General features: G+C 38.9%; 1 protein-coding gene across 21 annotated transcripts in view; it reads left to right on the top strand.

Moving 5' to 3' along the window:
- The window catches only part of PTPRK (protein tyrosine phosphatase receptor type K), a 569,400-nt gene that overhangs the window by 509,372 nt on the left and 43,757 nt on the right, over window positions 1–16,271 (top strand). For 9 of the 21 annotated variants that reach the window (XM_065588559.1, XM_005280228.5, XM_065588554.1 and 6 more), the window contains one exon: window positions 14,607–14,745. In XM_065588559.1, coding sequence (XP_065444631.1) covers window positions 14,607–14,745 — 139 coding nt within the window. Of the gene's footprint in view, window positions 1–14,606; window positions 14,747–15,898; window positions 15,941–16,271 lie in introns of all 21 variants that reach the window. The other 12 variants (XM_065588557.1, XM_065588546.1, XM_065588545.1 and 9 more) reach the window with 4 other exon arrangements.

The raw sequence follows: 16,271 nt of genomic DNA, 5'->3' as shown, positions 1-16,271 counted from the left end.
TTCAGTTCCTCAGTTCCCACAGCTTCAATAATGTGTGGGATCTGAGTAGGATCATGGAAGAAGGTGATGATATTTGAGTCACACAAATTATTATGCTAGACGATAGGTAGGTCTTTAGGCACTGATGGAGAAGGCTTGCAACAATGTAAACAGGTTGCTAAAATTGGAAAGGATGTAATAGCTGGGTTGCATTCTGCAGTAGAAGACTGGGGGCTCTAAAGATACCTTCACACACACTTTGGGGCAGAGAGATTGATGGAGTTTGAATTAGGACATTTTATATATTATGGTGATAGGCGAAATTATTTTAAATGGAATGTCACATGGGAATGACTGACATGAAATATTTTTGTGGAACCTTTTGATATAATTTTGGCACCAATATATGGAGATATACCTATCTCATAGAACTGGAAGGGACCCTGAAAGGTCATTGAGTCCAGCCCCCTGCCTTCACTACCAGGACCAAGTACTGATTTTGCCCCAGATCTCTAAATGGCCCCCTCAAGGATTGAGCTCACAACCCTGGGTTTAGCAGGCTAATGCTCAAACCACTGAGCTATCACTCCCCCTAAAGAATACATTGGAAAAAAAGGGGGACATGAAAAGACCACTGTGTCATTTATTCCTCATCCAAACTATCTTTTAACTGAGACTCAAGGTAAAATTTGTACCTAGGTTTCCAAAAATGAAAGGCTTGAATAGGTCAACCTCCATCCACCATTTGTGCCTCCTCATTACCTTTTTTTTTTAATTAAACATTTGTTCCCTCTACAGAAGAGGTCTGAGATAATAGAACGATTGTTTCTTAAATGCTTGGTGAATTAATAAGGACAGTGAAATTTAATAACTTATCCTTTACGTATTATAGTCATTGTACTGTAAAAACAAATTAGTGTCATAAGTAACCTTAGCATGAAAAGTCAAGATATACATTTTCGTTTCTTGTTTTTTTCCCCCTGCATTCTAGCCATCGTTCTATTGATAAATTATTAGTCGTTTCTTACATCTAAGAAGTTTGTTTGTATTTGCATGTTTTTCTAATTTTGAAGTAATTTATTTGAAATCTGCCTTATATGTTTTTATCTATTCTGCAGGAACCAGATAGCATTTTTATTGAATCTGCCCTACAGTTATTTAACATAGCTAACTGACTTCTTTTCTCAGTCATTCCACCTTTCAAATTAATATATGGTGAGTTAGTGCTAGGTAAAGACTTCTGTTATTCATATTCAGTTGTCCTTCGTTTTCTTAAACATTTGATGTATGCATGCAGAGTCATAAAATCCCTTGTAGAGGCAATGAAATTCTAATCCATATTCCTGACAGCATTCTAGTGCAACAAGAGTAGTAGTTGTGGTTGCAGTGGATTACCCCAAATTTTCTTTTAAGAATTATGGCTCTTCAATATTTAGTGGTCAGACAAAAAGAGAGTATCATATTTCTTATCCGTAATTAACAGATATAATTGCATTGCGTGGTTAATACATTGAGGTTTCTGTAGATGATAACGGGGCAAATTTTTCAATTTTAGATGCCTAAAGTTTAGCCCCTGGTTTTCAGAGGTGCTATGAGTTCTCAGAACATCACATCTGAAAACATGAATATCTCAAAACGTATTTTGGTTGCTAAGTAAAGATGTAGGAGACTAACTTTAGGCATCCAAGTTTGAACATTTTCTCCATATCTTTTAAGAAAAATGAATCTGATTCATTGTGTCATGTATGGTAGATAAGATATCCTCTGTTGATTGACTAAGCTGAAGCCAGTGATATTGCTTCATTGATTAAAGTCACACCATCAGGTTTTCTGCATGTATTCCTTTCACTTTAAAGAGGAGAAGAGAAACGTCCTATCTGGCTCTTTTCACTGAGCATGTCAGTGATGACTGCTCATAATGAAGCCTCACACTGTGGATTGTCCCTGTGTGTTTTCAACAGTAAATTACATGATAAATGAGGGGCAACTGAGCTGGGGCTCTACATGTTTTCTTGAGATCTGTGTCCCTGAAGAATTGAGTACATTTGTTCTCAATTTTAACTCTCTTAAAAACTTATGTTCAGTTTTTTGCAGAGATCAGTTTCTTGGTTCACTACAATATAAATATTTTTTACCACCTGATCAGTGAGGGCACTTGGCATTCTCTCAATTTAGTGACTTTTCTCCTCCAAATCAATCATGTTTTAATCAGATCACAACTGGTGGAAACCCTAAGCCCAGATTTAAAAGCGTAAAAGCCATTTGAATAATCTGCTTTGCCAGGAACCCAAAACATATCATAATACAATATTCGCATATTGTAGTTAGCTTCATTTCTTTTGGCTGCCCTATAGTCTGAAGCTTTTGTTAAATATATAATTTCCTCTTTTGATGTAGTTGTTTTTCCTCTCTGGGAGGCTGGTTGAAAAAGTAGCAGCCCACAGCCCTTTCCAGAACAGAGCAGCTAATTTCATCTTTGAAATAAAAACAACTAAATGCTCCACTACTATGAGCACATGCAGCCAAAGTGTCCACAGATCCACTCTCAAACTCCTATCTGTTACTTCTGCATTCTGCACAACACAAGCCTACTCATAGTACAGTCCTGATTGTCTTGTGTTATAACAAGCCTTTGTGCAGTAAATACTAATTCATCTTTATCTTCTATTAACAACAATATCTTAAAGTTCTATAGTCACTGAGGCCTGGTTTACACTAGAAAATTGTCAGCTTAACTATATCTTTCAGGCATATGAAAAATCCACACCTCTGAGCAGCATAGTTAAGCCAATTTAACCCCCAGTGTAGATGGTGCTAGGTTGAAGGAAGAATTCTTCTGTCAACCTAGCTATCACCTCTTGGGAAGGTGGATTACCTTCAGTGACGGGAGAACCCCTCCCGGTGTAGGTAGATAATGCAGTGTTGAAACTGTTCCACTGCAGCATTTCAACTGTAGACAGACCCTCAGACTGTCTATCAAATCTGGTCTCCATCACTGTAATATTTGAGGACTTTCCAAATAATTGAAATAACAGTCACTCTATCTTTTTCTTTCATCAGTCTGTAGATAAAATAGCTCAATTAGTTTTTAGAATTTAGGTTTTAGGATATCCCTTGGGGCAGTGGTTCTCAATCAGGGGTCCAGGGCCCCCTGGTGGGCCGCGAGCAGGTTTCAGGGGGTCCTCCAAGCATGGCAAGCGTTAGACTCGCTGGGGCCCACGACAGAAAGCCAAAGCCCCACCATCTGGGGCTGAAGCCTGACGCTCTGAACCCAGCCATTTGGGGCTGAAGCCAAATCCTGAGCAACTTAACTTCATGGAGGGCCCTGTGGCATGGGAGCCCCAGGCAATTGCCCTGCTTGCTATCCCTTAACACTGGCCCAGGCTTTTATATACAGAAAACCAGTTGTTGTGGCACAGGTGGGCCATGGAGTGTTTATAGCATGTTGTGGGGGTCTGAGAAAGAAAAAAGTTGAGAACCCCTATCTTGGGGAAAGGGTGTATGTGTGAGAAAAAACATAAGAGGAAGTAAAGTCAGAGGATGAAAGTTACAGTTTGTTCAGAAAGTGGCTAGGTCCCTGAACATTCTTATTTCTTGCAATAGCTTAGGTCCAACTCCTGAGTTCTGCCTTCTCCTATTGGTTGGCAGTTTCATTGGTTCAATGAAACCTAACTATCATGGGTGGTCGTGAGCATGGAGAGAGGCAATCTCTCAGCTGCTGTGGAATGTTTTGAATATCAAGACAGAGATTTTGAACTGGACTCTAATCAATAGGGAATCAGTGCAGAAGGGAGGACTGAAGTGGTGTTTCATGGGAACCTTTGTTGCTAAGCAGACAGGCTATTGTGTGTTGTACAAGCTGGAGGTTTTCTTTAGGGCATGTGGTTTCATTCCTATATATAATTGGCAAGAAACAAGCATGAAGGTCACCATGACCAGATTTGTGTCTGATTAGACACCACTCAATCTTTCAGCCAGTCACAGATGTAAGTAGGTTGGGTTTTTTTTAATTTGGGCATCTAATAGTTCTAAGGAGTGCCAAAAGACCCCAAGACCGTGGACCAATTTAACAATCTGACAGCAGATACTCTCAAGAACAGAGGATGTTATAGAGGAAGAAAGTTCTTCAGAGCTGTTCCCTCCTCCTGCCAATACCTCCTCAGACTTGCCTAGATTCACCTTTAGCCAGCTGCTCTTATCCCAGGTGCTTATTTTGGCTAGGCTGTTGAGTTTGATATAAAGGAGATGTACAGCTGAGTGTCATTTGCTACCTGTGGGCAAGTCACAGCCTATCTTGTTTCACCAGCAGTGGGAGAGGACAAGGCCTTGAAGGACTCTACAAAAATGCTTACGGTTGTAGGTGGAGGAATAGATACCGATAGCAGAATTTTGTGTTGTCTCTGAAAGAGAGAGAGAGAGAGAGAGAATACCTGAGCTATTTTAGAGTGTTTCCATTAACCCCTGCAATTTGTTGGAGACCGAAGAAGAGCATGAGCATCAGAAGTACCAAATCTTGCAGAGAAATTCTGAAGGATGTACTTGCCTTGTCAGGACAAAAGATGAGATGAGAAGGTCATTCATTGGAGCACAGTCAACTAAAAACATTAAAAAAATTAAGACAGGCCCCCAAAATCATGAGACGTTTCAAAACATTAAATTGTGGATTCTTTGGATCTCTGAGTTTTTGGGCCTATAGGTTTGCTGTTGTCAAGCTTTTCTCTACAGCCATGAGGGCGAGAAATTTGAGGTTTTGAACGAAAGCCAAGATTCTCATGTAATCATGTGAATCCTTGAGTTGAGCCTTTCAGAAAAACACCAAATATCACAAGACTCATGATAAAATCCCATGAGTTGGCAACGCAGAACAACAAATGCTTTGTCAGTATTATATCCTGACTTGTAGCTTGACTGGGAAGGATCCAGGATACTGACAGCTGGTTTTGAAGACTGATTTTTGCTAGCTTCTTGTTTAGCTTGTTTAGGATGTTAGGCACCAAGTGGCAATTACAGGTCCCTGAGCCTAACATCAACATGGGGGCAACTTGTAGAAACTACAATGAAGAACAGAATTATCAGACATATAGATGAACATTATTTGTTGGGGAAAAGTCAACACAGCTTTTGTAAAGGGAAATCATGCCTCACCAATCTACTAGAATTCTCTGAGGGTGTCATCAAGCATGTGAACAAAGGTGATCCAATTATGCTTGTATTTTCGAAAGCCTTTGGCAGGTCTGTCACCAAAGGCTCTTAAGGAAACTAAGTGGTCATGGGATAACAGGAAGGTTGTGTCTTGGATCAATATTGGGTTAAAAGATAGGAAACAAAGGGTAGGAATAAATGGTCAGTTTTCACAATGGACAGAAATAAACAGTGGTGTCTCCCAAGGATCTGTACTGGAACCTGTGCTGCTCAGCTTATTCATTAATGATCTGGAAAAGGACTGAACAGTAAAGTGGCAAAGTTTGCAGGTGATAACATTATTTAAGATAGTTAAGTCCAAAGCTGATTGTGAAAAGTTACAGGGGGAATCTCACAAAACTGGGTGACTGGGCAACAAAATGGCAGATAAAATTCACTGTTGATAAATTAAAATAAATGGACATTGGAAAAAATAATCTCAACTACACATGTATAAAGAAGGGGTCTAAATTAGCTGTTGCCACTCAAGAAAGAGATCTTAGAGTTATCATGAATAGTACTCAGAACACATCTCAATGCACAGCAGCAGTCAGAATGGCTAACAGAAAGTTAGGAACTAGTAGGGAAAGGATAGAAAAGACAGAAAATACCACAGTGCCACTATATAAATCCGTGGTACGTCCACATCTTGAATATGGCATCCAGTTCTGGGCGCCTCATCTCAAAAAGTATATATGGGAATTGGAAAAGATTCAGAGAAGGGCAACAAAGATGATCAAAGGTATGGAGCAGTTTCCATATGAGGAAAGACTAAAATGACTGGGATAGTTCAACTTAGAAAAGAGATGATTATGGGGGGATATGATAGAGGTCTATAAAATCATGAATGGTATGGGAAAAAAAGAATAGAAAAGTGTTACTTACCCTTTCCCACAATACAAAAATCAGGGTCACCTGATGAAATTCATAGGCAGCATATTTAATACAAACAAGAGGAAATACTTTTTCTCACAACATACAACTAACGTGAGGAACTCAGTGCTGTGGAATGTTGTGATGGTCAAAAGTATATGTGGGTTCAAAAAAGAATAAGATAAGTTCATGGAGGATAGATCCAACACTGGCTATCAGCCAAGATGGTCAGGGATGTAACCCTGGGAAACCCTAAACCTCTGACTGATAGAAGCCTGAAGTGGAAGACAGGGGTGGATCTCTCCAAATTTGTTTTGTTCTGTACAATCCCTCTGAAGCTCCTGTACTTGCCAATGTTGGAGACAGGATACTGGGCTAGATGACCATTGGTCTGACCCAGTATGGCAGTTTTTATGTTCTTATGTTTGTATATGGTAAGTTGCATGATCTCTAGCACTAAGCAGTGTTTCCTTTAGGATTCATCTGGTGATTACGTATTTTAGGATTTCCCTCCTCAAAGGGTGAGTTGCTGACAATCTCCCTCAATAAGGAGATGTCCTACGTATTTTCTATTCTTAAACCATCTAGGCAGGTCAGGAGTCAGAGTTTCATGTAGTGGCCCTGATTACTCTCAGTGGTTCCATGACAACTACTTGTTTGAATACTCTAAATTATTGGAAAGGAAGGCATTTATATTTCTCCTCCTCCTCTTGGCTTGTGTTTTGTGTCTCCTGAGTCCATCCAGGTGCAGGTAATCATGTTTGTTGCTGTGTTCCGGGGTTGTGAGGGGGCAGTCTGGATTTACAAAGCAATTTGCACTGCAAAAAAGTTCTTTTGGTTGTAACTTTTCAGTCTTTATGGCAGAGGAGAGGTTAGCTGTCTTTGCTTCCTTCCGTAAAATTACATAGCTCTATAACAAGTTTGGAATACCACGTTCAAGGTATTCCTTGCTGCCAGTAAATTCTTGCTTGTAATTTTTATAGGTGTTTAAATTGGTTGAAGTTATCCAATGAATATTACTTTCCGTAAAAATGGCAAAATGCAGCTGCATGCCTTTGACAGTAATAACATTTATTTTCTGTGTACTGTGTGCTCCTCTATATGAACAACAGAGATGATTAAAATGTACATAAAATAATACATTATTTTCCTCTGAGGTGGAATGACACTGAAACAGTTTCTGTTGTGTATGTCATGTACGAAGTGTTGCTTTTGTAATAAAGTATGTGTCATCACCTATTTTCAGGGGTTTGAATACCAACTGTCAGTGTTAGTTTTTGGGGTAATGAGTGATGATGTATAAGGCATTTCTAATGCCGGGGGGGGGGGGTTTACACAATATTATTTTTAAAAAAAATTGTGGCTGAATTGAAATTAACATTCCCTTTTTATTTACAAGTGAATTTTTAAGATTGCTATTCCTTTAGTTAAACAGCTTTGTTTTTCAAATCACAGTCTGACAGGTGATTATTTCATAATGTGCTCTAATTGCCCAGATTTCTTTTCTGAAAGGTTAAAAGCATGGCTTTATTTCAAAAGGATTTACTGCACCCATTGTACATTTTTTCATCAGAAATGTCATAATAATTTGAACTTGTGGCCCTACTATCTAAGGGCAACATTAGCAATGACCTAGCTGACTGAAACAGTCTGTAGGGTCACTGATATGCAAACTGATGAGTTGTAGAAGCTTGAGACCTGATGGCTCATAATGGCTTCAAAAGACAATTATGTCTAACAACTTGCTTGTTAAGAAGCCCAGCATGAAACCATTGCAGGAGAGTCCACGTTTTGACTTGGGAGATAATAATATGGATGCTACAAAAGTGCATAATTCTATATTTACACAGTGGATCTTTAATTACTCCTTTCTGAGAGCTGTTCATTTACATTGTCAGTGCTCATCTTAATATAACTTTTTTTTTTTTTTTTTTTTTTTACACTATTATCAAACCCTGCTTTCAGAAGCAGAATGTGAATTTGACTGGTGTAGTGCACATCTATAAAAGTGGGATTTGTCTCACTCTTTGGGTTTGTACTAATGAATGAGCTCCACATAATTGCACTCAAGAACCTGTTATCTGAAAGTATGCTTTTAAAGCCACAAAAGCTATGGTGAGCCTGATTCTGCACAAACTTTGCATACAGAATTTCCCTTATTTTCGATGGGAGTTCCACGTGGAGTTCTTAAACAAGAAGAGTCCTGACATTATGAAACAAGTATCTAATGTTTCTATCCAGCTCTCACTATTTTTATCATGAGTCTCATGATATTTAGTGATTTTCTTAATACCTCAGCTTCTGAGTCCTGTGAATATGTGAATCTCCATTTTCTTTTTTTTTTTTTTTAAATAAATAAGTCTCTTGCTCTTGTGGTTGGGGAGAAAAGATTGAAAATGTGACCTGAGTGTATTCTAAATGCTCAATGAACAAAGGGCAAATAAAAAGAACCCCAAGGATAATATATTTTTAATCTCATGATCTTTGGGGATCTGACTCACAAGTTTTGCTTGCTTGGGGTTGGCAATGTAGATCCATGGAACGCACTTCGACTGGATAAGCCCTACTGCAGTGTAAAACGTTGCTCGTTGAAACCCTACTAGACATGAGAATACAAAAATAGTGTAGCTGAAGTCGATGTACTTAGAGCTACTTACCGCGGTGTCTTCACTGCAGTAGGTCGACTGCTGCTGCTCCCCCATCAACACCGCCTACGCTTCTCGCTCCAGTGGAGTACCGGAGTTGATGGGAGAGCGCTCAGTGGTCGATTTATCGCGTCTTCACTAGACGCGATAAATGGACCCCGGTGGATCGATCGCTCCGCCGTAAGTGTAGTACAATATAAGGGAATTTCTAGGTAGGTCTCTCAGTTCCACTTGGTATGGTATGCCAACTTGCTTGCATTAGTTTTAAATATATAATAATGCATCAAGCACAAATGTTGCTAGGGGCATGCACATCATTTCGAAAAAAACCCACAGTAATGGAGGGCCCAGCCGTTTCTCCGCATTCTCTGTGTATACAGATGTTGCTCTTTTTTCATGGAAATGGCGATTAGCCATATCCATTGCACCACCCTTTTCTGGAGATCCACATATGGGTAGGTAGGATGTGTGGGACCAGGGTTTGGTAAAGAAGGCAGGGGCGCACACGCGCACACACACACACACACTCTCTCTCTCTCTCTCTCTAGCGGTAACTTGGCCAGAGGCTGTATTAACATTTTAGTAAAGCCATCATTTAAAGAGGGCCTGGTCAGCAGCTGCTTGTCTGAAGAAGCCCCTGCGATGTTCTCCAGGGGACCTAGGAAACATTGTATATAGGCTGTCTCTACAGTGATGGCCCTTCAGCTATAGTGCAGTGTTGTCCAACCTTTTTGGCATGAGGGGTGAACATGCTGATTCAAAAAGGTCATGAGGGAGACTCCTTGGTGGGGAGCTCCCACAAATGTAGAGCTAGCACTGCCAGCTTCCACATCTCCTTCCCTATAGTCCTTGAAAAAGGAGTGTGAGTGGTCACAGCATGCTGCACTTTAGCTATCCCCAGATAGCATATGGTCCCTTGGAGACCAAAACCAGTTGGCACAATTTAGGGCATCACACAAGGTGCTCTAATCTAGGCTGTGATAAAGAATCAAGGAGCTATAGCTGTAGTTTCTCAGCTTCTCCTCGTTCTCCTGTCCTGGGCTACCCTCAGTGGTTCCATGGGGGGAAAGGTTCTTTGCTAGGCATTCCCCTAAGCTCGGGCAGAACCAATTGAAATCCACTCCTTTGGGCTCCCACAGACCCTGAGCCCTCCCCATAGTAACTGGAACTATTCAGATACATCAGTTTAAAAATCTCATGGCACAACTCAGGGATCACATTTTTAGTTCATTATCAAATACAAATTTTCTTCTTAATATGGTTACCCATAAGGCTCATGATTTGGAGCCTTGAGAGCCACAGTTTAGGCACCTGTGCTCTACAGGAAAGGTTATTAAGCCCATGTTGATTAAGTGAACAAAAACCCCCTCACCTTCCAGAAAGGCAAATAGTCTAACAATCTTTCATTCACTCAGGAAAGTCTTACAGAATACGTGAGTCTTTTGCACAGTATATGTGCACACAGGAGTCTACTGATACCTATTGTGCAACTGGATTCCTTCAATCCCAGTACAACTTTGCTCAGGTGTTCTCAACAGACAGTTTCATCTGAAACTTATTACAGTAGTCAGGTAAAAGGAATCTTTCTTTATTAATGAATTTTTAAAGCTTTTTAAAATCTTCTTAATTGTATCATTAACATCACTCTGGAAAGTTAGTAACCAGAGAATAAAACTCAAATTGATAGAAAGCAGAATGATTTTTCTGGTCAGATGATTAAAACATAGAGCAAGTCACTCTGAAAAAGAACTGCTCATAAGAAAAATTTGCTTGTATTTCTCACAAAACCCCAACCCCTGCCCATGATAGATTGACTCATTACCTGAGTTGCATGGAATACTAGTTCTCTGTGATGTTACCCAATATTGGCTGTTGAATCTAATCAGCCAAATTTTAGTTTTAATTAACAGTTTTATAATACAAGCATAAAATCATAATGTAAAACAGTTTTTCTTGATCAAATGCATCTGGCCTTACTCATGGTACAGTTACACTATTACTGCGTAACATGGTGAATACTCACAAAGTAATACAAATAAAAAATTAAACATGTAAACAAGGCATAACATATACAGCAGCTTCAGTCAAACACAAGGCACAGTATATCACACTTCACAGAGCAGGAACGCCTATCATAAAATGCCATGAATGTTAGAGGGTAAAATACCAGGTTAAGAGGTTATATCTACAATCTTGTACAAAATCTGTGGATTTAAAGCTGGCTTTCAGAAAGATGTCTATTCACTAATAGTATCATATAAACCGCCTTGCAAATCCTACTTGCCTTTTCTACTTGAATAACTTTGTTTGACAGAGTAGAATATCATTATTATTTTTCCTATCACCATCTCCTTAGTAAGGGTAGGTGAGTAGATTTCATGCCTAGTCTCATAAATTTTCTGATGATTGTGCAAGGTTACATGTAAATACTGAGCTCCAGAAGGAAGGAGAATACAGATAAGAGATGTGCTATAACTGAATCTCAGACACGGTGATATAATTGAATTATTATAGTATCCAGCGTACAGTTCCATTATGTAAATAGGTGTTGAATTTTGAGGTGATTTTGTTGAGTATGTAATAAAAATTAGTTTTTAAAAGAAGTTCAAAGTGACTACATTTATCAGAAATTTGAGGGAAAATGTCCTTCCTCTGCTATTGTCTGTAGAAGGAAAACTTGCCACCCTCACCAACCAGTCGGGATCTTTTTTTAAGAGAGGCTAACATCTAGTATATGGTCCCATTAGACAGTAGTCTTATTTCCTAGCATTATTAAAGTATAGAATGAGCATTATTGACCATTAGTTCAGACTCTGCAATGTAAAAACAAAGTAAATGAACATGCAACGGTTACCTACCTAGGCCTTGGCAGTTGTTCTAAAGGCTTGTACGGAGTGCCACATTTTGAACAGTTACAAGGACCTGAGCTCTGATATTTCTCATGGAATATAGCCAATAAAACACTGTCACCTAAGGCAGGAAAACAGTTAAACTCCTGAAGCAATCTTTTCTTCACATTGCTTGAGAAACGTTTATTTGCTGAGTTCATACGGTGGCTTTTGAAAATGAGATAACTGCATGGCTGATGAGATACTTTAATTAAACTTAAGTAACAAACTTGGCATAAGGGTTACTATAATAGAGGTTAATATAACTGAGCTCTTGTTCTTTCCTTCCAGTCACTCTCCTTTGCCTCCTTTCTAAGTCACCATGAAAACACCACCATCTACCATAGGTAGAATCAGGCCGATATTCTACCTAGCATCTTTGATGCAGCTGTCTCTTTTGATGATCACATTCATGTCATGTCTAAACTTTTCTGCTTCTTCCTACACAAGCAGGCCTTTCCTCTCATTCCATCCAGTGAAAACTTTTGTCCAGGCCCTCATCATTGTGCATCTTGACTACTAAAACTTCTTCCTACCTACGCATGACACAGGCTATCTTATCCCACTCCAATTGATTAAAAAAAAAGCTGTTGTTATTAATCTCCTTTGCTTATTGTTCTGAATACATCTCCTCCCCCACTTCATGTCTCTCCACTGCTTCTCCCTCCTCCATTGCATCAATCACTAGACACTTCTCTTTACATTTAACACTGTACAGCTCTTAACCCTCCTTTGCCTTCTGACTCTAATACATTATCTAATACATCCCTCACATCCACTCTGCCAGAGGTGTCAGACTCCAATGCCCATTGATCCAATTTTCCCTCAGTCACCTTTGTGCTTTCTCCCATGCCAACCCCTGTGTCTAAGAGGAGCTCCCCCTTAAACTCCATTAAAACACCACATTATCCTCTTTCAAGTCCATCCGTAAAACTCATCCTTGTTATGGTGCCCATAACAGACTCAACAATGGCTAGGCAGCTAGTGTGCTATGCTATTTATGCTAAATATGATTTCTTTATTGGTATATTGTCACCCTGTTAGAGGTTGGGGGATTTCGGGTAGGCTTCTGACAGCAACCTCCTGGTGGTATTACTCCGGGTTATGTTGCCCAGCGTCAGGAGTCACTGGCCACATTGTCCAACAGTGGGAGTAAGGGAACCTGGGCCCTTCCTGCTCTACAGGTTCAAACCCTGGGCCCAGTAAATAGTAGTTCAGAATGTGCGGCCTAGGGTGGCAGGTACCCCTACGCCTGCTCCCTGGGCCACTTTCTACCCCGGCTTCTGTTCTTCTGTTGGCGTCACTGGTTCGCCCCTGGGTCCCTCCTGAAGTCCTTTCCGTCTGTGCTCCAGTGGGTCTTTCTCTTGCAGTCACCTCTTGTTGTTTACCTCCGTGATTGAAAGGTCTGGAGCGGCTTGGCAGTGAGGCCTGGGCCTAGCCACGTGGGGCCTCTGCGGCTTCTTGGCAGGAGCCTGCAACATACAACTGCTCCCCTGGTCCTTACTGAGCTGAGCTGCTCCATTTTGAGCTCTGCCTCGCTATGAGCATGCCCAGCAGGGGCATCTTGGCCCAGATCTGCTCCTTAACCCTTTTATTTACCAGTGTGGGGTTTGTACACCCTCTCTCACATCCCCATCCACTTCCCCATTTGCTTTGTCCAGTTGTTATGTCTCATCAGAGCTGTATGCCAAGACTGTAAGCTATTTGGCACCGGTACTGTTGATCCTTGTTATATATGTTCTACTCTAGCACCTTGATCCCTGATTGGAGCCTCTAGATGCTAAACAATGCAAGCAACAATAATAATAGTATAAGCAGTGGACAATAAATGTATTCTTCTGTCTATCCAGCCATATTGTTTAATCTTGTTTATGTATGTAAATATGTATATTTGTATATTAGAGAAACAAGGTGCGTGAGGTAATACCTTTTATTGGACCAACTTCTGTTGGTGAAAGAGATAAGCTTTTGAGCTTATGCAGAGCTCTTCTTCAGGTGTGAGTATATGAAGCCCACTAGTGAGTCAGTGTTGCAGATCTCCCTCTATGCCAATCTGCAGAGGATATGGGTCCAGGATGACAAAATGATGAGGGAGGGGGCACTGCGCTAACCTGGTCTTGGGATGTATGCTCTCCGTAAGCAAGAGGAAGGAAAACCTAGATAAGGGACTCAGGAGACCAGGGTTCAATTTTCTGTTCCACCACAGATTTCCTGTGTGACCTTAGACAAACATTTAATCTCTCAGTTCCCCATCACTACATCACAGGCATGTTTTGAGGATAAATGCATTAAAAGATTGTTAGGTGCTAAGATCCTGTGGCAATGGGGCCATATAGGATCTATAGGAAACTAGAATAGCGTGAGGCATGGGGATGTGAATGAGGGAGGTTCCTAATATTGCAAAAATATAGCAATGGTTACATTAAAGTGTAGGAGATTATGAATTTCCATTTTTTTATTTGAAGGCTCTAGTAATAAATAATTTAGTAAAAATTTATTTTGCTTTTTATTGTGCAAAATTTAGAGGACAAAGTTAAGTTTCGATAAGTGATGCAAAATGGGCAGTGTGAGTGGAGAATATGACAATGCAAATCATGATGGATTCTTCTAATATTCATTTTTCGGCACTATTTGGGGTGCTTTTTGGTGGGGGGAAATTGTTGTAAAGGAAGTAATATTGATTTTGGGTGTTAGCTGGAGTCCATAAAACCACTTTTTCCCTCTGTTTTTTAATACTAGTGTTTGTTTTAAACTATATATATGCATTTGTATATCAGGTGAATACTATGAATTATTTATATATATATAATATATACACACACGATACAGCGTGTGTGATGTATCTGTAGAAGTTCACAGTATGCACATCACACATGCATGTGCATATATACACACACACACACACAGAGTGTTTGTGCATGTGTTTGTGTACTGTATTAACAAAATGTAGAAACTGTCTTTAAAGAACTTTTAGCTCATGATAATTTTCCTGTCAGTGGTAATTATATGCTTTAAGTAACTTCTTTTTGGATTCATTTAGCAGCAGCAACAGAAGAACCAGAGGTGATTCCAGACCCAGCCAAGCAGACAGATCGAGTGGTGAAAATAGCAGGAATAAGTGCTGGAATTCTGGTATTCATCCTCCTTCTCCTAGTTGTCATATTAATTGTCAAAAAAAGGTAAGAATATTAAATTTTCCTGTCTCCTGTTTCTTCTATACTGAATAATCCAAGCATATTCTTTCACAGAGCATTTCAGGGAAAGACAGTTGTCAGGACCAGTAGCTGAATAAAATATATGCTCAGCATTTGAGTGGATTCTTATTTCCTCTTATTAGTTATTAGAACACTGTTTTTATACTAAATTTTGAGATACAGTATATGTAAATAAAACGAGGATTGCTGTCATTTTGAGGTCTAGTAGCTTTACTTTTTTTGTTATTCATTTCTAAGTAGCTTTAATTTTCAATTTATAAAAGTATACAGGAGTGCATAAAAAAGATATCCTTGAAATTCGTGGATTCTTCTTTATTTATTTTACCTTCCATATTGCAAACTCTATAGAGATTTGTTTCCATATGAAGTCCTTATGAGTAGTCCTTTGTTATAAATTATCTGACTTTTCTTGCAAAATGTTTTAAATATTTTTGATATATTTGGCTCCATTCTTGTAAATCTAGAAAATAATATATATATCTATCACATTACATCATTATAAAATTATCCTAGTGAGTCTTTAGTGCATGCATTTTTTTTTAAGAAAGTATTAATCTGAATGAAATTCAGGTGGTTTTAATACTTTTTATAGCCAGAAAACAAGCAATAGTGCCATCTTCTGGAATTATAAAATGATAACTCTGCACAAAAGGCTAATTTCATTTACAAGTTACTACAGTATACTACTTGTGCATTTTAAAAATATGCTTAACTTTTCAGTACTTTCGACTCTTAACCTCGCATAAAATTTCTATAAATTCTTAGTCAGATCATCTTAACTATTATTACAAACAATGAGTCCCTCATTCCCTCTTTTTTCCTTACACCCAATCCTTTACCCCGATCCTATTCAGGATGCACAAACCAGCATGTTCTGCTTAGAATGAGATCTTTTTCTTCCAGAGGTTTGTGCATTGCAGTTTTTTTCCCCCCTAGAATTCTTAACAAATAATATATTTGTAAATGTTGCATATGTTAAACTGAAATGAAGTTTTCTATTACTTTTAAAAAGTAGAAAAACATTAAAATTGTGCCTAAGATCATACTATATGTTATAATTAATGGTTTCCATTAGATTTTTTTTTAATTTATTGCCTCTTTACAATTACCCCTGGAGATATATAACTTGGAGAAGAAACGTCTGCATTAGAAACATTAGGTATGCTTATAGTATTCTGTGTTAGTTAGCTACATATGTGATTTTCCAAATAGTGCTTTCACTTCTCTCTGTTGTCTACCTTTGTGGTTGAGAATTATATGCATATACAAAAAAGCAAGTCATGATATTTTAAAAAGACATAAATTCTTATTATTTTCTCTATTTACACAAATTGTGAAGAGCAATATATAGATTTTTTTTCAACTTTCAGCAAGGAATTTTGCTTGATCTGTATTGCAAGATATATCGCTGGTACATATCTTTTCACCGTGGTCCCCTCATATTTGATACAAGATTGTATGTGACCAGCTCCCCATTATATATTGCCAGT

The sequence above is a fragment of the Chrysemys picta genome, chromosome 3 (assembly GCF_011386835.1).
Source record: "Chrysemys picta bellii isolate R12L10 chromosome 3, ASM1138683v2, whole genome shotgun sequence".
In the NCBI taxonomy this organism is placed as follows: domain Eukaryota; kingdom Metazoa; phylum Chordata; order Testudines; family Emydidae; genus Chrysemys; species Chrysemys picta.
The sequence above is the reverse complement of the archived record's forward strand: the minus strand, read 5'-3'. Positions and strand labels throughout refer to the sequence as shown.